Source organism: Kogia breviceps, chromosome 7, assembly GCF_026419965.1.
Source record: "Kogia breviceps isolate mKogBre1 chromosome 7, mKogBre1 haplotype 1, whole genome shotgun sequence".
Classification (NCBI taxonomy): Eukaryota; Metazoa; Chordata; class Mammalia; order Artiodactyla; family Physeteridae; genus Kogia; species Kogia breviceps.
The window spans coordinates 17,618,428-17,639,475 of NC_081316.1; the positions used below are offsets into that span (position 1 = coordinate 17,618,428).

Sequence of the window (21,048 nt, forward strand, 5' to 3'; positions counted from 1 at the left end):
CACCACGAAGAGTCCGCGCCCAATGGCAGCATCCCCGAATGTAGGCTCCGCCTCTCGACGGACAGGTCCCTCGGCACTGGAAGGAGAGGTAGCAATTCAAGGTGGGTGTTCGGGGCTGGGTGTTCGGGGCTCAGCTGTTAAGGCCCAGCCTGGGCAGCGCGGCATCGGGGTCGAGTGTGTGGCCCCCGTTGGCTCCGCCGGCTCTGCGCCCGGGCTTTATCTCGGCCTGCTCAGGACCCGAGGCCTCTGTGTCCTTGAGCGTGCAGCGGGCGGGGAACCGGCATCCTCAGGGCGCATATGCACCTCCTGCGCCCGTCGGGTCAGAGGTCATGATGAAGTTCGGGGAAGGAACCGGGTTGGGCGCCTGGTACTGAAGTCAGCGGTCAAAAGAAATGGTCCCGGGCTTCCCTGGTGGCGCAGTGGTTGAGAGTCCGCCTGCTGATGCACGGGACACGGGTTCGTGCCCCGGTCCGGGAAGATCCCACATGCCGCGGAGTGGCTGGGCCCGTGAGCCATGGCCGTTGGGCCTGCGCGTCCGGAGCCTGTGCTCCGCAACGGGAGAAGCCACAGCAGTGAGAGGCCCGCATACCGCAAGAAAAAAAAAAAAAAAGAAAGAAAGAAATGCTCCCTCTAGAGGTCACAGGTCACAAGAGGGGCACTTTTGGGCTCCGGCTAAGTGCCAGGCTCTGGGCTAAACCCTTGGCATCTTCGAGCCCCCTCCATTCTCGTGACCTCCCATTTCACAAGTGAGAAAACCCAAGGTCACTTGGCAGGCTGGGAGACAGTTCCAGAAGGACCTTGATGCTGGGGAGAGGAATTTGATCTTGAGGGTTATTTTAGCCCTTAAAAGGTTTAGCAGGGGAGGGCTGGGGGTGTAAAGGGAGGGGTCTGGCCTGGGTTCACATCCTGGTGCCACCCCCTCAGTGTGTGACTTTGGGCAAGTCACTTAACACGACTGAGCTGTGGCTTCTCATCTGTGCGTCCCTCTGAGGTCCTCATGTGGACAAAGTGACAGTGCGCGTGACCCCTAGCACAGTGCCTGGCACGGTGAGCTCTGAGTAAACGCCGGTGGCAGTTGACAGTGTTAACCTGGGTCAGGTTGGAGGCTGGGAGGGGCTGCACCTGGGAACAGGAAGCCCATCTGTGCCTCTGACAGGAATGGGGGTGAGCAGGGACAAGCTGACACAGTGGCACTGGGGCCAAGGGTCGAGGCTCCTGCAATGCTAGGGTTCCCGGGGATGGGGGTGGGGAACTATGCCTGTCTGAGACCCACCTATGCCTCACTCTCTTCTCGCCCACAGATGCGCTGCCTGACCACGCCCATGCTGCTTCGGGCCCTGGCCCAGGCCTCACGTGCAGGTGGGACCAAGGGAGCCTTTCCTGGGTGTGAGGGGCCCAGCCTCTAGCATGAGGTCACATCTGCACAGTGTAACCCCTATCCTTGCAGGGCATCCCAGTGGCCGGAGCCTCCACAGAAGCACAGTGGCAGCCACCTACAGTGAGTCCCGGGGCTCCTCAAGCCTCAGGCTTTCTGATCATGGTCCTGCCAGAGGCAGGGGAGAAGGCCTGGATTCTGGTCCTGGCTTTGCTGGGGGCTCGCCCTCTCGGAGCTTCAGTTTCCACTCTGTAAAAAGAGGATGGTGATCAAGATTGAATATGATTCGGGCTTCCCTGGGGGCACAGTGGTTAAGAGTCCGCCTGCCGATGCAGGGGATACGGGTTCATGCCCCGGTCCGGGAGGATCCCACATGCCGCAGAGCAGCTGGGCCCGTGAGCCATGGCTGCTGGGCCTGCGCGTCTGGAGCCTGTGCTCCACAACGGGAGAGGCCACAACAGTGAGACGCCCACGTACCGCAAAAAAAAAAAAAAAAAAAAAAAAAAAAAAGAAAAGATTGGGGGCAGGGTCTGTCATTGCAGTGGGTGGAGGACCTTCCATGTGGCTACACCATGTGATCTCAGACCTTCCCTGTGTGAGACAAGGAGGGAGCTGCCAGGTGTGAGCCCTGGGAGCTGTGCCTCTTCATCAGGACCCCAGCACCCAAGCCCCTTCCAACCCCCATCAACTCCTGGCTTGGATGGCCACACAGGCCCAGGGAGAAGCAGGCGGGGACTGCCCAGGGCCTGAGGCTGGCCTCGAGGGTGCTCACTGAGGCGGTGGGGAGGTTTGGTGAATGAACAGACCTCTGGGGGGCCCAGCTGTTGCACCTAGAGGGAGGCCAGGTCTCATCTCCCTGAGCTGGAGTCCTTGGGGAGGGCCTGTGTGAGGCCTCCTGCCACGGCCTCTCTGCCCACCTCCCCTGCAGAATATGTGAACGTGCGGGAGCCCTCAATGGACATGAAGTCAGTGACCGACCGGGCAGCTCAGACCCTGCTGTGGACCGAGCTCATCCGAGGTGGGCCCTGGGGGGAGGGGGGAGGCCGGCTGGTCAGGGGCACAGGTGTGTTAGGGAGGAGGGCCCCCTCCCACCGTGCCTGTGCCGCCCCCAGGCCTGGGCATGACCCTGAGCTACCTGTTCCGAGAGCCAGCCACCATCAACTACCCATTTGAGAAGGGCCCACTGAGCCCGCGCTTTCGCGGCGAGCACGCGCTGCGCCGGTACCCGTCCGGGGAGGAGCGCTGCATCGCCTGCAAGCTCTGCGAGGCCGTCTGCCCAGCCCAGGTGAGCCCCGGACCCCAACTGACCACCCCCCGGCCCCTGCCACTGGGAAAGGGAGGCCACAGCCTGCTGCAGGGAGAGTGAAGCAGGCAGCCCTGGGCCCGAACTCTGGCCCCCCTGCCAGGTGGGTGTCCCCAGAAAGTCCCTTTCCTGCTCTGAGCCACTTCCCCCCGTGAATGGGAGCCGACTCAGAGGCAGTGAGTCAGGAGAGGGAAGCTTCCAGCCCTGAGCAGGCCACGTGACACACGTGGGTCCTGCCCTTGGGGGTCTGGTTGGGGGCGTGAAACCCAGGCCTCGAGCCACGAGGCGACACCTGAGCGTCTCCACTTTCACCCGGATGCAGCAGCAGTTTCAGGAGCACTGCCCGTGTGCCCATCACAGGACCGGACCCAGGGACACACCTGCCACAGCCGAGGCCCGCACTGCCCCCGGTTGCTGCTCCTTTGAGCCCCTGGCATTTGGTTCTGTTGGAGGGTCCCACACGGACTGCCTGGGGTCGCGGCCTGTTAGTGCAGAAACAGAAAGACACAGCTGGGGCTCTTGGGCTGGTGGATGTGCCTGGCAGGAGCCCAGCAGGCTCAGGGGTCCGCACTGTCCACACAGCGACCCCTCCCAGCGGCTGCTCCAGGCCACATCTCTGTGACTCAGGATGCCTCCTGTCCACAACCTGCCTCATTACCTGGACCACTCCCAGGTCCTGCAGGCCACGGGTTGTGGCCTTGCTGTCCCCAGTCTAGCCACCGATCTGGAGCACGTAGGAGAGGCTCGAAAAAATAATAACTGTGGTGGCATCCAGACAGTGAGTGCTGGCTGTGGACCAGGCACAGAGCCAAACTCATGACTCATCTCTGTAACAACTCTAGGAGGTAGAGATTATTATCCCCATTTTTATAGATGAGGAAAGTGAGGCACAAAGAGATGAGGCTAATAGCCGAAGGTCCCACTGTGAGTGGTGGGCATTACACCCCTGGGGACATCTGAGGGCCTTTGCCACATCCCTATGAAGGTCCTCCCAGCTGTGGGAGGCCCCAGGACACCCCTTCCCCCAGCTGGTGCAAGTGTGCGCCCAGGAAGTGAGAGTTAAGGACCTGTGTTTGAGTCTGGGCTCTGCCCCTCACTTACTGTGTGGCTTTGGGAAACCCCTCCACCTCTCTGAGCCTCATTTTTCTCATCCATTAAATGGGGATAACTAGATGTAATTGGGAAAGTTGTTCAACATACAACCGACAGTAATGGGGCATGTTTTTACAGGGTGGGACCCCTTGGGGCTGCAGGTGCTATGGTGAACAAGGCAGGCAACGGCCCTCTCCTTGTGGGGCTCACGTTCTCAGGCAGGAGGTGCTGGCAGTTAACAAACAAGAGAATGTCAGCTAGGGCAAGCGCTCAGAGGCCGACGTCACAGCCGCGCCGGGCGGCCTGTTAGGGGAAGGGTCAGGAAAGGTACACGCGGGCCGAGAGTGGATGACAGAGGGTCCGCTCTGTAGGCCCTGGGGAGCCGGTCCCCCAGGAGTGGGAATGAGCCGTGGCGGGGGCTCGATCCTGTGGCTGGCAGGTGACAGTACCCTGTGCCACCCCCCAGGCCATCACCATTGAGGCTGAGCCTCGGGCCGATGGCAGCCGCCGGACCACACGCTACGACATCGACATGACCAAGTGTATCTACTGCGGCTTCTGCCAGGAGGCCTGCCCTGTGGATGCCATCGTTGAGGTAAGCAGGCCCTGCGGCAGGGGAGGCCGGGGCGGAAGCTCCTCGGAGGGGCCTGACGAGGCTGCGTCTGCTCCCCCGCTCGCAGGGCCCCAACTTCGAGTTCTCCACGGAGACTCACGAGGAGCTGCTCTACAACAAGGAGAAGCTGCTCAACAACGGGGACAAGTGGGAGGCCGAGATCGCCGCCAACATCCAGGCCGACTACCTCTACCGGTGACCAGCCCGCCGGCTGGCCCGAGGTCCCCTTCTGCCCAATAAAAAAGCTCTGACCTCCCACCGCCTCTGTCATCAGTCCGCCGTCCAGGCCGAGACCGTCCGCAGCCTGACCATGGTCTGTGGCTTCCAGGTCCTCGGACAGAGTCGCCCTCCTGTGCGACTCTGTGGGACCTGTCAGGCCCTCCCCGTGGCTGGGCCCCGGCCCGCAGCAGCATGTGGCCCACACATCTTCCTGGGCATATTCCTCAAGGCTCTGCAGGCTGGAGGTCGGCCCAGGTCCAGTGTTCCCATAATCCTGTGTGCCCAAGGGATGGGGCTGGGGCCTGTCGTCTCCTGAGGGCCACCCACAGCTGAGACCCTAAGGACCTAGAGCCTCTCCCAAGCCCGCAGGCAGAAATACATCAAGAGCAGGAACTTGGAAAGGCCAGGGCATCCTTGTTGGGAGTCAGGGAAAGCCTGCTCTGGGAGGGGGGGTGACAGTCACGAGGGGGTGACCCAGGCCCTGCTGCCTGTGAGCTGGCTCTGCCTCTCCTCCAGCCACATCCCCTTTTCTCCCCAGGTTCCCCAGATGAGGCTGCTGGTTTGGCTTCGGCTGCTCAGGACTTCCTGCTTTGCAGTCCCAGCCAAGTGATGTGGTTCCTTCTGGGGCCACACACAAGCCCAGTGGCAGAAGAGTAGCCATAAACAGGCCCCTGTAACTTGGTGCTAAGAGGTGTGAGAGGATTTCAATTTGTTCTCAGCAGTGAGGAAACTGGCTCCGAGGGGTGAAGTGTCTTGCTCAGGATCACGCAGCGCACATCTGATGAAAAAACTAATTCAGGCCTGAGAGATCTCGGAGTTCCCTTTCTCCTTTATTTCTAAAAGTGCTTTTTACAAAACACTAATCTCCCAAGATGCTTCTTGGAAGGGTGTTCTATGGACCAGTAAGTGTGAGAAATGCCCCAAGTGCCTCTCCCCTCTGGGACAGGCACTGCATGATAGCACATTCAAGGCTCTGAGAAGGCCTGCAGCAAAGAAACCCAGATTACCCAGCTCATTACCAGGGAGCCCCTTTTCTCAGATCCCCTGCTGACACCTGGACCTACTTACCAGGCCAGGCTGGGCCATCTCCTGATGCAGAAGTGGCCCAGGACTTGTGTGGGCCCCACCACTGGCCAAGGTTTTGGGGCCCTTTGAACCCACAAAATGGCATAGAGTTGAGAAGTGCAGGACCAGGAAGGAAGACTTGAGCCCGGGGAGTGTCCCCGAGTCCAGCACCACTAGTGCTGCTGGGGGCAGGAGCTCTCCAAAAACAAGGCCGGTTGTAAGAGGCAGGCTTTAAAATCCTAAATCGCCTCTAATTTCGCTTTTCCCACACATAACCAGCACTAGATGCTTGACATGGAGTCTCTATCTGTACTCAGGTAAATAGAATAGTTTCATTTAAAGTGGATAAGTCTAGGGACTTCCCTGGCGGTCCAGTGGTTAAGACTCCACACTTCCAGTGCAGGGGCTGTGGGTTCTATCCCTGGTTGGGAAACTAAGATTGCACATGCCATGCGGCACAGCCAAAAAAAAAAAAAAAAAGAATAAAATGGATGAGTCTATCCAGCTTCTGACTTGATTCTCTCCCTTACTGCTGCTGGGTCAGAGTGCAGCTCTAACGCCATTTTGTAACATGATAGAGTTCCAGTTTGCCCTGAACAGAAAGTATTGACCCGAGGCCCCCACTGGTACTCAGTTTGGTTGTGTCAAGGTTACTCCTTGAAAGTAGCCCTACCATGCCCCAGGAAGTGTCTCCCACTTTTCTGAAGACACTAGCCTTGGCTGTGACTCAGTTGCCAGCGCCCAGCTCTGGGGCTCCGTTTGCCCACCCTCCCCCCACCTCTCACAGGCCCTTGCCCTGTCGGGGTTCAAGAATCACCAGAGCTGAGGGGTCCCAGCGGGTGCAGGCTTGGCCTGTCCAAAGTGCAGGCAACTGGACAGTCGTGAGCCCCAGGTTGTGGGTGCTGCGATAGGACAAACTGCATGGAGCTCAGCAGGAGCAAGGTCATGGGGACACATCCAGCCACAGGATGAGTGATAGCCAGGGCAGAGCATTGCCCAGTGCCTGCTGGGTGCGGGCCCCATGCCCTGGCCCTTGGTGTCCTGCTGCCATTGAGGAAAGAGGCCCAGAGAAGGGCAGCCACCCGCCCAAAGGCCCAGACCACTGGACCTGGAGTCCAAGGTGGTGGTCAGGAGCAGGAAGCTATAAGGACCTGTGTAACTGCGGCCTCACACAAGGGGGAGGGGGTTCTAGAGGTGGAGACACGTAGTTCTTGGGCCCCAGGCTTGAGCGTATTGGGGTCTCATCAGCCCAGTGAGCCCTCTAGATGGTGGAGATGCCACCCTGTAGCCCCGGAGCTGGGCCTAGGCTGGGCATCTCCCCACGTCCCGGCCACGTAGATGTGAACGGTTGGCGCTGGTCAGTGTCTGCTCCCGTCTCCGGGCCTCCTCGCCCGGATGAGGCGGCCCACAGCTCCGAATGGTCCCAGCCTGGAGCGAGGAAGCGAGGCCGCCAGACGATCCCAGCCCAGGGCCTGCCTCGCACCCGCGCTCCAGGTCCCAGGACTCCGGGTGGGAGTTCGGGGCGGGCCAGAGGCGGAGCTTCCCTGGCTCCGCCCCCCCCCGGCCCCGCCCGCCGCGGAAAGTGAGTTGCGTGGGCGCCGCGGCTGGGATCGCAGAGCCGAGCCGAGCAGCGCCGCGTGCGGCCGACCCGGGGGTAAGTGTCCCAGCCGGGGGCTGTAGAGCCCCCAGTTCTTCCTGCCACCCTCGCTTCCCACTGCCCAGGGAAGGGTGGGTCGTGGCGCCCCCACCCAGCTGGGTCGGTAGAGGCAGCTCAATCGTCGGGCCCTCGGGTGTCAGCCGTTGCTGGGGCCCACAGAGGCGACTAAGAGGAGAATGGGTGTGTTAACAGCCTGTAACAAACAAGTAGTATTGAGCTCAGCTGTGCCGGGCCAGGTGGTGCTCAGAGCTTTCTTTGCTGCATCTTCCTGGCAGGGAGGGACCCATTCTATAGATGAGGGAACTGAGGCTCACCCAACTAGGAAGAGGCGGAGCTAGAAGAGAGCGCAGACCCTCGACTCCAGCCCAGCTCATCGTGGCGGGCCAGGGGCTCAGAGGAGAGATATGGTGGTTTTCTGGAGGAGTTGGCCTTAAGCCTCCAGCCTCCCAAGGGAGCAGGAGGAGAGGGGCACAGAGTGACTAGAGTCTGGACACTGAAGGATGGAGGCAACTTCGTTTGTTCTGTAAATGTTGCTGGGGTGGCCCCTGGCTCCGGAAGGGGCCAGGGAGGATGAGGGGGAGGGGATGAGACAGTGGAGGCCTGAAATGCCAGGGGAGGGATCTGCCCAGGTCTCTGCACCCCTGTGCTCACCACGACTTGTCCCATCCAAGGGATGTGCCCAGGCCCCAGGGCTGCTGCCCCGCCTGGATCCCCAGACCTAGCTCCCTACAACCCCCATTTGGCCAGCCCAGCCTTTCGGGGTACCTGGGGCAGGGAACAGCCCTCCCCTGAGCCCATACTGTGGGCTGGGACTTCCGAACCTGCAGCCCCAGGGCCTGGCTCCTGCCTGGCTCGGTCACCTGCTGACCCATCTAAAAAACAGGGCTACAGTGCCCCCTCCCCCAAGGATTGCTGTTAGATTTAAATGAGGTATTGTGGGTGAGGGAGTTACATGAGGGCCCTTGTTATTTTTATTTCCCCACCTAGGTCCTGTCTCTGCCTGGGTGGCCAAGTCCCATTCACCCAAAGAGGAAGTGGAGGCCCAGAGAGGGTGAGAGACTCCCCAAAGAACACACAGCTAATCACAGCTTGGTAGGACTCAGAGCCTTGGTCCTTGGCCCTCTTGCCCACCCTTCCCTGTTCAGGGCCTGGTGTTTCCACAGCCCCCAGCTGTCTCTCCTCATTCTCTCTTCTCTTCTCCCAGGGCTGGGGAAGGGGCTGCTTTTCCTATTTACATTTAAGTAAACCAGACCCAGGAGAGGAAGTGACCAACTAGGCAGGCCCCAGCCCAGCCCAGACAGCGGGTGGGGTTGTCAGATGTTCACCCTCTCAGCAGGGCCCTGGCCTGTTCCTGTCCCCTCCCCTCCCCTCCCCTCCCCTCCCCCGCTCAATTTGAGAGCTAAGGAAACCGAGTCCCACAGAGGGGAAGGGGCCTGCCCTGGGCCCCAAGGGCAGTGGCCATGGAGCCCTGGCTTGTGGGCTGGGAGTCTACAGGGCCCAGGAAGGCCACCCTGGCCCTCCCCCTGCCCTGCCGGCGGCATTTGAGCAAAGGCCCGGCCAGGCCCTTCCTGCCCATTTCAGTTTCTACAGTTTCACTTTTGTTGGTTTCGACACCTGGAGGGCTCCTCCCTCGGCCCCTACCCGCTAGGCTGCTGCCAGGCAGCCCGGGCCTAAGGGGAAGGTCCCGCTTCCTCAGCGCCCCCTGCCTGTCCTCTCTACCCTTCCCGAGTGCCAGGGGAGGCCCCCACCCCTCAGCGCCCACAGACCCGCAGGGAGGGAGGAGGGCCCTGGCTGCTTCTGGGGATGGGGAGGACCTCAGCCCTGCTGTTCCTGTCAAGGATGCTCCCCAGGGTGGCAAGGCGAGGGCAGTCAGGTGGCCGGCGCTGGAGGTAGCCCTTGGCCTGGGGCCCCGAGGATGCGGAGGATCTCTGGTGAGGGCAGGTCACAGAGAGGGGACATCACGAGCAGGGGCTAGGTGTGAGAAGAGCCAGTGTCCCCAGGAGCCACTAGGGGTGGGGGGCAGGGGTCTCAGACGGGGCAGAGCCAGCTGGGAAGGAGCTTGACGTTGGACTGTGGGTCCGGCTGTGACGTCAGCTGCGCCGCTTACTTCCTGTGTGACCTCAGCAGCCCGCTGAGCCATCCTGGGCCTCAGTCTCCCCATCTGTCAGATAGGGGTGGTAGCGGTACCTTGCAGGATCACGTGAACCCAGAATTCACACCTGGTGGGGAACTGCCTGTGACCCCACCCGCCTGAGCTCCCACCCCTGCCGGCCCTGCAGGACCATGGGCTCCATGTTCCGGAGTGAGGAGGTGGTGCCCGTCCAGCTCTTCCTGCCCACAGCTGCCGCCTACGCCTCCGTGAGCCAGCTCGGGGAGCTGGGCCTTGTGGAGTTCAGAGACGTGAGTGGGGCCGGGCTGGGCGTCGGGGGAGGCCTCATCCTTGGGTGTCCCATACAGTGGACCATCTCCCCCAGGCTGACCCCCGGTCCTGCTTGAATCCCGGCAACCTCTGCCATAGATACTTCGCTCTCAGGCCGGCTTTACTCATGGCTGAGACCACCCTGCCCCAGCCTAGGTTCAGCCAGGCCTCCTGGGCCCTGCCTCACCCTTCCCAGGCCGCATGGGGTCTGGTGTGTCTTCAGCTGGGCATCTGGAGGGTCACAGTGTACTCAGCACCTTTCTGGGGGAGGCAGCCATGGCCTGAGGAGAGCCAGGCCTGGGCCCTGGCGGGGGGACCTCCTTGGCCCTCTGCCCGGAAAACTGACCCCTCCGTTTGGCAACCGCAGCTCAATGCCTCGGTGAGTGCCTTCCAGAGACGTTTTGTGGTAGATGTTCGTCGCTGTGAAGAGCTGGAGAAGACCTTTGGTGAGTTGGCCCTGGGCCCACACACCAGGCACACTTCCTGGAGGAGGCGCCGGTCAAGCTTGGTCTGAAAGGAAGAGTCCGAGTTGCCCAGGCGGACGGCAGAGAAGGGAGGTCCGGGCCAGGCCCTGCAGAGCCAGGACAGGGCAGCTGGGATCTTTGGGGTGTTCTTGGGTGAGCTGAGCAGAGTGTCCAGGCCAGGCCCGGCTTGGAAGAGGCCTTCAATACCGAGTGAGGGCTCGGGACTTCATCCTCTGGATGCCAGGAGCCACCCATAGGTTCCTAAGCAGGAGAGAAGCATGGACAGAACTTTCTCTGCTGCAGATGGACTGGGATGGGCAGAGGCCAGGATCCTGGGTTGGGTGCCCCCAAGGAGCAGCTCCTTGGACCTGGGCAAGAGGGACCCCCTGCCCTGGGTTCTGTTCTGGAAACCCCTCTTAGGAGGATCCTGCAAGGTGGGAGGAGAGAGCATGTCTGTTTAATGGTTAGATTGACTGATAGGTTTTAAGTCATCAGGCAGGTACCCTGTGGGCCTCCATGCAAGCTCTCATCCCCCGCAGTGCTAGGGCCACCTGCCGGAAGACCGCTATGGGACCCAGGCCAGGGGCTGGGGACGGAGAGCAGCCCAGAAGAGCCCCAGGGCGGGGGGAGGCGGAGCAGACCTGCAGGGATGGAGGTTTAGCCTGAGATTTTTCCAGGGTCTCAGACTCAGTGAGTCAGTTAGCTGGTGGCCAGTGGAGTTTGGGGTGGCGGTTGGAATTCCCTAGATGTTAGCCATCCCCTGGCTAATAGCGGCCATTGGCTGGTGGTGGCCCCTGAGCGGGCTCCCCTGATGCCTGTCCCTCTGCACCCAGCCTTCCTGCAGGAGGAGGTACGGCAGGCTGGGCTGACGCTGCCTCTGCCTGAGGGGGTGCTGCTGGCGCCCCTGCCCCGCGACCTTCTGCGCATCCAGGAGGAGACGGATCGCCTAGCACAGGAGCTCCGGGACGTGCGGGGCAACCAGCAGGCCCTGCGGGCCCAGCTCCACCAGCTGCAGCTCCACTCGGCTGTACTGGGCCAGGGCCACGGCCCCCCGGTCAGCTCCCGCCTGGGCAGGGCGCGGGGAGGGGCGGGGGCCCCAGGCCCCACCTGGGCCGGGACTCACGGCGCCTCTCGGCTCCTAGTTGGCAGCCAGCCACACAGATGGGCCCCTGGAAAGAAGACCCCTGCTCCAGTCCCCCGGGGGGCCACACCAGGACCTGAGGGTCAAGTAAGTGAGGGGCAGCTTCGCTCTCTTTCCGGTTGGTGCGGGGAGTGAGGCAGGCCAGCTCGGACTTCTTGTCCAGGGCCCTCCTGCAGCCGCCCTCAGGCCTGGACTTGCCTTTGCCCCTGGGGGGGTCTCTTCTGGCCCCGCCCGGTGGGCTCCTGCCTCCTCTGTGCGGACGGGGGCAGTGCGCCTGGCCCGGGTGAGGCGGGGGGAGATCGGAGCAGCCCCTGACCAGCACCGCCCGTCCCTGCAGCTTCGTGGCAGGTGCCGTGGAACCCCACAAGGCCGCCGCCCTGGAGCGCCTGCTCTGGAGGGCCTGCCGCGGCTTCCTCATCGCCAGCTTCGGGGAGACGCAGCAGCAGCTGGAGGACCCTGTGACGGTGAGCGGGCGCGAGCGTACAGGCCGGGGTGCATCCTGGGTGGAGCCGGGACTGCAGGGTGATCTGGGCCCCGCTCCGGCAGGGTGAGCCGGCGACGTGGATGACCTTCCTCATCTCCTACTGGGGCGAGCAGATCGGGCAGAAGATCCGCAAGATCACTGACTGGTGAGCCCCCATCGGGTGGGGGGCTGGCCCCCCGCCGCCCTCGTGCCCGGGCCCCTGCGTGTCACCTCCACCGAGCCCGCTCCATCTGCCACCCTGCCCTGTGGGCTCCCTTTAGACTCAGCCTGTGCAAGACCTGGACCCTGTGCCCACCTCACCTCCCCCCTCCTCCCTGCCAGCTTCCACTGCCATGTCTTCCCATTTGTGGAGCAGGAGGAGGCCCGCCGCACAGCCCTGCAACAGCTGCAGCAACAGAGCCTAGAGCTGCAGGAGGTGGGCGCCCGTGGCCTGGCTCGACCCCTGCCTTCCCCCGGCCACTCCCCTCTTGACACCCCTCCCCGCCCCCCACCCCCACTCCTCCCCCCGCCGCTCCTCCTGACCGCCTGCCCTGGCCGCAGGTCCTGGGTGAGACGGAGCGCTTCCTGAGCCAGGTGCTGGGCCGGGTGCAGAGACTGCTGCCACCCTGGCAGGTGCAGATCCGCAAGACGAAGGCCGTGTACCTGGCCCTCAACCAGTGCAGCGTGAGCACCACGCACAAGTGCCTCATCGCCGAGGCCTGGTGTGCCACGCGCGACCTGCCCACCCTGCAGCAGGCGCTGCAGGCCAGCTCGGTGAGCATGGGTGGGGGGTCTCCCACCCTCCCCTGCTGCCAGGCAGGGGCTGGTTTCCTCTGCACAATACATCTCCCGTTCCTGGTGCCATCAACGCCGCACCTTTGCCGGGGCTCATCCTCCTCCAGGGAGCCCACCGTGATGGCCCTGGCCCAGTGAGCCCTCTCCCTGGCCTGACTTCCCAGAGGCCCTGGGATGGGCCGTCACACCCTGGAAACTGCACTGGGTGTTAAGTTAGAAACCGGGTTCAAATCCAGGCTCTGCAGGTACTGGCCCTGTGACCTTGGGCCAACTGGAGGGAGCCTTGGGCTCATCTGTGAAATGGGTTTGCTGACCCCGCTTCCAGGGGTCGCCGTGGTAGGTGCTCACCCGTGGCAATGGGGCTCCCTCTCCCGGGCCACCTGGATGGGAGGAAGCACGCTTCTGTTTCCCAGGTGACTTCTGGGCCAGTCTCTGGCCCTCCCTGAATCCCCCTGAACTGGGGCAGGTGGGGCCGGTCATGCTATTTCACAGGTAGACGAGGGGCTGCCCGGGGTCCCCTGGCTCCCACCCAGCGAGTCCCCAGAGCGCTCTGCATCTCTAGCTGGCCGTGGCTGGAGGGTCCAAGGGTCCTTGAAGGGCCCTGCCATCAGTCTTGTCTGTCTGTCTGCCTGCCTGCCGGGTGCCCCAGAGCGAGGTGGGCGTCAGCGCCGTGGTTCACCGCATCCCCTGCCGGGACATGCCCCCAACACTCATCCGTACCAACCGCTTCACGGCCAGCTTCCAGGGCATCGTGGACGCCTACGGTGTGGGCCGCTACCAGGAGGTCAACCCTGGTGAGAGCCGCCATGTCCCACAGCCCCGGCCTTCGGGAGGCTCAGCTGCTGCCCTGGGTGGAAGCCTGGGAGGGCTGCGTCCCCACACTGGGCCTGTCCTGCCCTCCTGAGATGAGAGGCGTACTCCCGGTCATGCTCTTGGGGGTCCAGTGGAGGCGCTTCACGTTTATCCCCCACAAACACCCCCACTGCCCTGCTGTTAAGCTAACAGGGGAACCAGCAGAGTTGTGCGAAGAGTAGCAGCTTTGTGGTAGGAATGGCCCAGGTTGGAGGTCCTACTCACTTACTTTGATGAGTTTCTTAGCTTCTCTGAGCCTCAGTTTCCTCATCTATAAAATGGGGATGATGGTACATACCTGAGCGGTGTTGGGAAGATTAATGATCGCCAAAGGTTGCAAACCAGCGGTCTACAAGGCCAGCCTCAGTCTGCAGATGTGCTTTGCTTGGCCACGTTGTCTGGCCACATTGAAAGGTTTGAATTGGGTGCAGCCTCAGGTCAGGTTCTCCCAGAAGCAGACCCTGAGATGGGGTCTCTGATGCAAGTGGCCTATTAAGAGAGGTGTTCCTGGGAGAAACCGGTAAGGGACCTCAGGGGACGGGGAAGCAGGCAGGAGGGGGAGAGCTGAGTAGGGCCAGTCTCAGGTGGAGTCCAGCCTCAGCCTGAGCCTGCAGGGAGCTCTAGAGCATGAAGGACACTATGGTGTGTCCACCTCAAGGCTGATGAGCAGGGCTTTCAAACCCAGCGCGCTCAGTCGTCTGCCAGCCCTCGTGGGTGGGCGGTGAGGCCGTCGGCTCCAGGCACGTCCACCTGGGTGCTCACTGGCCTGGCGAGGCTGCTGCTCTGTAAGTGGCCCACTGGGCAGAGGGTTGCACAGAGCCGCCAAGGGAGCTGCAGCTGCCCGGGCAGAGCCTCAGTGTCTGCTGCGGGTGCCAGGGTTTAAAGTGGGAGTTTTCGCAAAAGTCTGCATTTTCTCAAGACTGGCGAAAAGCGAGAGATTTGGCGACATGGCCCACATCTGACAGGCTGGAGCTGGGTGGTGGCAGCCCCTCCCGTTTGCCAGTGCCTGTCCCGAGGGCAGCAGGCACTGGCTTTCCTCCCTTCCTGGCCCCCTCCTCCTTCCTGAGGCCTGTGGGACTTGGCCTGTCATCCGCCCGGTTCCTCTCCCTCCAGACACCACCCTCCCTGCAGCAGGTGGCTGCGGTGTCGCCAGTGGCCCAGCGTCCCCCGTGTCACTGGGTAGGGGCTGCAGTGCATCGCTGTGTCAGCCCAAAGAATGGGTGTGAGGGTGAACCGTAATGAGGTCCCTTATGGGAGGCCAGGGAGGGGTCCTGCCTCATCCAGTGGACAAGAGGCAGGGTTCGGGGTCCCCGGGGCGGTACAGGCAGCACATGAGGATGGAATCCAGGGCTGTGTGGACTGAGACCAGGGTCACGTGGTCGTCTGGGGCCTGCTGACCCCCGCAGGACCAGCGTATGGGAGCTTGACGTGGGGGCCCGAGCCCACTTCACCTGCCTCTAGTCCCTCTGCGTTAGCAGATGCCAGTGCAGTTAGAGCAGGCCTGACCACCAGATATCCACGGCTGGTAACATGCCACCAGCCCTCAAAGCAATAGCTTTGCGGAGGTATTCGTTTGCTAGAGCTGCTGTAACAGAGCATCACAGATGGGGTGGCTTAAACGATAGGTATTTATTGTCACTCAGTTCTGGAGGCTGGAAGTCTGAGATCAAGGTGTCGGCAGGGCTAGTTCCTCCTGAGAGCTGTGAGGGAGAATGTGTTCAGGCCTCTCTCCTTGGCTTGCAGACAGCTGTCTTCATGTTCGTATGGCATTCTCCCAGTGCTTGTGTCTAAGGTCTAAGTTTCCCCCTTTTTATAGGGACACCAGTCATATTTGATTAGGACCCACCCTAATGACCTCATTTTCACTGGGTTACATCTGTAAAGGTTGTATCTCCAAATAAGGTCACCGTCTAAGGTACTGAGAGTTAGGACTCCCAACATATCTTTTGTTGGGGTGGGGGACACAATTCAACCCATAACTGGGATGTGCATTAGAATCCTAACACCTATGAGAAAATTTCCCCATTTTACTAAAGGGAAGCTGAGGCCCCAGAGGTTAAGCGACCGACTCGGCCTTCTGGAACTTGCCATGTGCCAGCCAGGACCACCACTGGGCACTCTGTGCTTCTGCTTTAAGCTCTTCTCGTAAATAATAATAGCTAGAACTGCTAACGTTATATTGAGCATTTATGGTCTCCCAGGTACTGTCCATGGATAAACTCATTTCTAAGAGCCCTATAAAGTGGTGGTATTTTCGTCTCCATTTTGCAGATGGGGCATTGGAGGTTCAGAGAGGTTAAGACACTAGCCCAAGGTTGCACAGCTAGTAAGTGCCTGGATCTTGAGTGCAGGCAGGCGGTGTGGCATCCCTGGCCTGGCTACAACACCTTCATGTCTCCTGGGACCCCGGAGCCTGGCTTGGGGAGCCTCTGTGGCATCCTGTACAGGGATGGGGGTCCTGGCTGACCGCGTGGCCCCTCTGCCTGCAGCGCCCTACACCATCATCACCTTCCCCTTTCTCTTCGCCGTCATGTTTGGTGACGTGGGCCACGGGCTGCTCATGTTTCTCTTCGCCCTGGCCATGGTGCTGGCCGAGAACCGGCCAGCCGTGAAGACAGCGCAGAACGAGGTGAGGGGCGACAGGGGGTGGGTGGTACGGGGGGAGGGGAGGGGGGGAGTGCGTCCGGGCACAGCAGGGGGCCCAGGCCGGCTCTCAACGCGCCTGCACCCCCAGATCTGGAGGACCTTCTTCGGGGGCCGCTACCTGCTCCTGCTTATGGGCCTGTTCTCCATCTACACCGGCTTCATCTACAACGAGTGCTTCAGCTGCGCCACGGCCGTCTTCCCCTCGGGCTGGAGCGTGGCGGCCATGGCCAACCAGTCGGGCTGGAGGTGAGGCCCGGCCGCGCCCACCCCGCAGCCCCGAGGCCCCCCGGGCCCCTGACCAGCCCTCCTGCTCTTGTCACAGCGACGCCTTCCTGGCCCAGCAGCCGCTGCTCTCCCTGGACCCCAACGTCACCGGCGTCTTCCTTGGACCGTACCCCTTCGGCATCGACCCGGTGAGTCCCGGCCGCCTGTCGGAGGCGGTGGCAGGCAGGAGGGCGGGTCCGGGGCTCCCCGCTCGCCCAGCCCCTCCCGAGCCCCAGGCCTGGCTCCGGGTGCGGGAGGCAGGAGCCCCGCTAGGCCAGGGCCTGCCTGGCAGGGGGGCCTGCACTGCAGCCACTTGAAAAGCAGAGAAGCGAGTCCTAACAAGGGCAGCACTCTGTAGTCCCCTCTGTGCCAGGCAGGCACCGTTCTGAGCCCTTGCTGAATTGATTTTATGTCTAGTCCTCGTGACAGCTCCATGGGAGCACGTCAGTACCGTCCCCATTTTACAGGTGAGGAAGCCGAGGTTACACGCCCAGGGTCGCCCAGCTAAAAGAACTGGGGCTGGGGCCCAGGCTGCCCGGCCCAGTCTGTGCTCTTAACCGTTCCCCTCTGCTGCCCCTCGTCGGGCGGGTGACGGGTTGTGCGGGGCCCCGGGGGGGGCGAACAGGCCGACGGGAGTGATGCGGGTGGAGAGGCCCCTTCGCGACCCCCGTCCCTCCCGCCACCGCAGGTCTGGAGCCTGGCTGTCAACCACCTGAGCTTCCTCAATTCCTTCAAGATGAAGATGTCCGTCATCCTGGGGGTCACCCACATGACCTTCGGGGTGGTCCTGGGAGTCTTCAACCACATGTGGGGACCGGGGGGCCTTGGGGTGGGGGGCCGGGCAGGGCCGGGGCGACCTGGTGACCGGGCTCCCCTCCTGCCCTAGGCACTTCGGCCAGTGGCACCGGCTGCTGCTGGAGACCCTCCCCGAGCTGGTCTTCCTGCTGGGGCTGTTCGGCTACCTCGTCTTCCTGGTCGCCTACAAGTGGCTGCGAGTCACGGCCGCCAGCGCTGCCTCGGCCCCCAGCATCCTCATCCACTTCATCAACATGTTCCTCTTCTCCAGCAGCCCCACCAACCGGCCGCTGTTCTCCGGGCAGGTAGGCTGGGCCGGGCCGGGGGGTGGCCCCGGGGTCCCCTGGTGTCTGGGCCTCTCAGCTGCAGGATCCTCGTCCCAGAGGTGGGATGCAGGCCTGAGGCTGTGGGACAGGGAGGTCGAGGGGCCTCCCTGGGAGCTCCCAGCAGGGGCAGTGGCTTCTATGCCCAGAGGAATTCCACACGGGGCGAGGTCCCTGCCTAGCGAGGGGCCCTGGGCTGGAGTGGGCTGCGGGCTCCCTGGCCCCCCACCCCCACCCCGGCGAACCGCGTGGCCCGAGCTGGCTGGCGGCTCGCTGACCATCGCCCCCTCCCCCGCAGGAGGTGGTGCAGCCCACGCTGGTGGTCCTGGCCCTGGCCATGGTGCCCATCCTGCTGCTCGGCACGCCCTTGTTCCTGTGCCGGGAGCACCGCCGCTGCCGCTCTCGGAGGAGCGCACAGCCGGTACAGGCAGGGGAGCCCGGGGGCGGGGTCCTGTCCGGGGCGTGAGCCCCATCTGGGGCTGGGGGTCCGTGATGCCGCTGCTCCACCTCTAGGATAAGGACACAGCCCGGCTTCTGGACCTGCCTGACGCGTCCCTGGCCAGCCAGGGCTCTGATGAGGAGAAGGCAGGATGCCCAGGGGACCAGGCGGAGGCCGAGGTGGGTATTGTGCCTTCCTGAGTGGGGGAGGGCTGCTGGCCCCGCTCACCCCTCACTGCCGCCTGTCCCCCCAGTTTGTCCTGTCCGAGGTGTTCATGCACCAAGCCATACACACCATCGAGTTCTGCCTGGGCTGCATCTCCAACACGGCCTCCTACCTGCGCCTCTGGGCCCTGAGCCTGGCCCACGCCCGTGAGTCCCGGCTCTGGCCCACACCCGGCTGCTGGATGGGTGGCCTCCTCTGGTCGCTTCTTAGTGTCCCTGTCTGTAAAAGGGGGACGTCGGAGGAGGTCCCCCACTGGCCCACGGGGAGGGCGGGCTCCGGGACGCCGAGGTGGCTTGGTGGGCCCCACGGTTCCCTCCTCCACCTGCAGAGCTGTCACAGGTCCTGTGGGCCATGGTGCTGCGAGCTGGCCTGAGCCTGGGCGGCGAGATGGGTGTGGCGGCCGTGGTGCTGGTCCCTGTGTTCGCTGCCTTCGCCGTGATGACCGTGGCCATCCTGCTGGTGATGGAGGGGCTCTCGGCCTTCCTGCATGCGTTGCGGCTGCACTGGTGAGTGGCCGCCCGGCTGGTGTGGGCAGCACGGCGGGGAGGCCGCGGGGTGCGTCCCCTCACCACCTCTTCCTTCGCACCCCAGGGTGGAGTTCCAGAACAAGTTCTACTCGGGTACTGGCTACAAGCTGAGCCCCTTCACCTTCGCCGTGGAGGGTGAATAGTACCCACGGCCCTGCCCTTGCCCTGCTGAGCAGGGAAGAAATAAAGGGGAAGGCCCAGGGCCCGTGTCTTGGTCTTGTCTGGGAGGCAGGGGCTGGGGAGGCTGGGTGTGGGGGAGTCTGGACTCTGGCATGGGCTGGTCCTGCCCCTGGGAACCTTTTGGTTGGATAGACAGCATGCCAGCCTCTGTGCCCATCTCCCTTATGTCTGTCTCTGCAGCTGAAGTTGGGGTGGGGGAAGGTGGGAGCCACTGGCCTACGATCTGGGGCCTCAGGATGTCAGGAGAGGACCCATGAGCACATCTGCAACGATCCCAGACTCTTGGGGTGAAGGGTGGGGGCAGAACTAGGACCAGGGAGGGCTGTTTCCAATACACTAGCTCAGAAAGATTGTCCTCCCAGGCTGGGCCAGGGGGAGTGAGCTCCCCATCCTTGGGGATATGCAAACTGGCTGTACGATGTCTGGGCTACCCTGGGTATGGAGGGTGGTGCCTGGCACCAGTCGGCCGATATTCTCACGTCCCTGTGCTGGCACTGGCCCCTGGCACTCAAGATGCTCTGCAGCAGAGAGCAGCCTGGGACACCTGAGCCGGACCCGGCACTCCACATGGGACAGTGGTGTCACACCCAAGGCCACCTTCCCGCAGACAAGGGCAGAGGCTCATCCAGGGCACCCTGAGAATTGCCCAGGGCTCTGAAGGTCAGAAAAGGGCAGAGCCGGACTCCAGGCCCTGCCTCCCCAGAGGCCAGTCTTCCCCCATCCCTCCCTGGTGGGCAGTCCTGCTCCCAGGCCATCCTTCCGCTGGTGGGAGGGAGATGGCATCCTCGGGCCTCTCTGGTCTGGGTCCCACCACCAGCTGAGTGGCAGAGCCAGTGCTTCTCAGAGGCCTCGTTTTCTCCTGCTGAGGAGCTGCCAAGTGGTTCTTCCGGCTGGAGGCCCCGGGAACAAAGGCTGCCTTGAAGGCAGAGACGTCCTGGGCGCCGCGAGCCGGGAGGCCTGGCCCCGTCACTGTGGCTCTCGTCTGGCCAGCTGCTGGGAGGAGCCTGTCCCTGCAGAGCCCAGGGCTGCCCCGCTCAGGGCCCCCAGATGCTGGGCTGGGGTATGACACGCCTGGCAGAGACTTGGCTCCAAGAAACGTTGAGAGCAGTGTCTGGTTAGGAACAGAGGGAGCGGTGGTGTGCTTCTCAGGATCTGGCCCAAGCTCAGGACTCCAAGCTCTACCTTCCTGGGGAGCAGAGCTGTGCAGAGACTTGCAGGGTGGGGCAGGTGAGGGGAACCAACCGTAAGCAGGTGCTCAGCGCCGAGAACGTGGCATGTTTCAGGGGTGGGTGGCAGGTGTGATCCCAGGGAGACGCTAGCTGGCCCTGACCTGGCTTTGACGCGTGGCCAGCTGGCAGCCTGGCTAGAGAGGGCTGGTTGCTGTGGAACCAGCATGCGCAAAGGCACTGGAGGGGGTGCCCCTGGGGCGTGAGGGTCACGTCAGGAGACACAGGGACGGGGGGGTCACCTGCACTGGGGACAGGCCTGCTCCGGCTAGCATAAGGTCTAATCCAGGAGGATGGCTGAAAGAACAGATGGGCATCCCAGGAATTCCACATACAGAGAATGAAAGTGACACCAGCGATGGGATGTGAGGGAGCCCGACCGCAAAGCCGCCTGGCAGAGGAAAGCGCGAGAGGGCCTGGTGTCTTGGGGACAAGAGAGGCTGGGGGGAGGGGGCGGGCAAGGCCGGTTGGGCCCTGTGGGCACAGGCAGGACCTGGGAGCTGTGTTCTACGATCTCACACACAGGGCAGCAGCATCTAAGGTTCAGTTTATTTATTTATTTTAAATTATTTATTTTTGGCTGCACTGGGTCTTCATTACTGTGTGCGGACTTGCTCTAGTTGCGGTGAGCTGGGGCTGCTCTTCGTTGCTGTGCGCGGGCTTCTCTTGTTGCAGAACACGGACTCTAGGCGCACAGGCTTCGGTAGTTGTGGCTCGCAGGCTTCAGTAGTTGTGGCTCGCGGGCTCTAGAGCGCAGGCTCAGTCGTTGTGGCGCATGGGCTTAGCTGCTCCGTGGCAAGTGGGATCTTCCCGGACCAGGGCTCAAACCCGTGTCCCCTGCACTGGCAGGCGGATTCTTAACCACTGTGCCACCAGTAAAGTCCCTAGGACTCAGTTTTATTGCTTGGATATCATAATACACTCACCTGGTTAAAACTTTCGGTGTCTAGAAGGCCGGGCAGTGG

The 21,048-nt window shown here is 62.6% G+C and overlaps 2 protein-coding genes across 5 annotated transcripts; both read left to right on the top strand.

The window, feature by feature from the left end:
- Position 1: 1 nt before the first annotated feature.
- On the top strand, positions 2 to 4,641 carry NDUFS8 (NADH:ubiquinone oxidoreductase core subunit S8). 2 transcript variants are annotated; one of them, XM_059069415.2, is made up of 7 exons: positions 2 to 101; positions 1,302 to 1,359; positions 1,448 to 1,498; positions 2,304 to 2,393; positions 2,488 to 2,660; positions 4,237 to 4,365; positions 4,451 to 4,641. In XM_059069415.2, the coding sequence occupies exons 2-7, from the start codon at positions 1,302 to 1,304 to the stop codon at positions 4,580 to 4,582; spliced, it is 633 nt and encodes a 210-aa protein (XP_058925398.1). In that variant the 5' UTR covers positions 2 to 101; the 3' UTR covers positions 4,583 to 4,641. The 2 variants fall into 2 exon arrangements, with proteins under 2 accessions (XP_058925398.1, XP_066893818.1); XM_067037717.1 differs by having other exon boundaries at positions 91 to 456.
- A 2,598-nt stretch (positions 4,642 to 7,239) lies between these two features.
- Positions 7,240 to 18,880, top strand: TCIRG1 (T cell immune regulator 1, ATPase H+ transporting V0 subunit a3). Of its 3 annotated transcripts, none has more exons than XM_067037723.1 (21): positions 7,240 to 7,321; positions 8,312 to 8,416; positions 9,604 to 9,724; positions 10,111 to 10,189; positions 11,041 to 11,261; positions 11,350 to 11,435; positions 11,686 to 11,812; positions 11,895 to 11,977; positions 12,154 to 12,247; positions 12,373 to 12,585; positions 13,256 to 13,400; positions 15,948 to 16,087; positions 16,193 to 16,350; positions 16,427 to 16,517; positions 17,057 to 17,175; positions 17,255 to 17,468; positions 17,785 to 17,907; positions 18,000 to 18,104; positions 18,179 to 18,296; positions 18,479 to 18,656; positions 18,742 to 18,880. In XM_067037723.1, the coding sequence occupies exons 3-21, from the start codon at positions 9,608 to 9,610 to the stop codon at positions 18,818 to 18,820; spliced, it is 2,490 nt and encodes an 829-aa protein (XP_066893824.1). In that variant the 5' UTR covers positions 7,240 to 7,321; positions 8,312 to 8,416; positions 9,604 to 9,607; the 3' UTR covers positions 18,821 to 18,880. The 3 variants fall into 3 exon arrangements, with proteins under 3 accessions (XP_066893824.1, XP_066893825.1, XP_058925306.1); XM_059069323.2 differs by having other exon boundaries at positions 7,242 to 7,321; positions 8,312 to 8,375; XM_067037724.1 differs by lacking the exon at positions 8,312 to 8,416.
- The last annotated feature ends 2,168 nt before the right edge of the window (positions 18,881 to 21,048 follow it).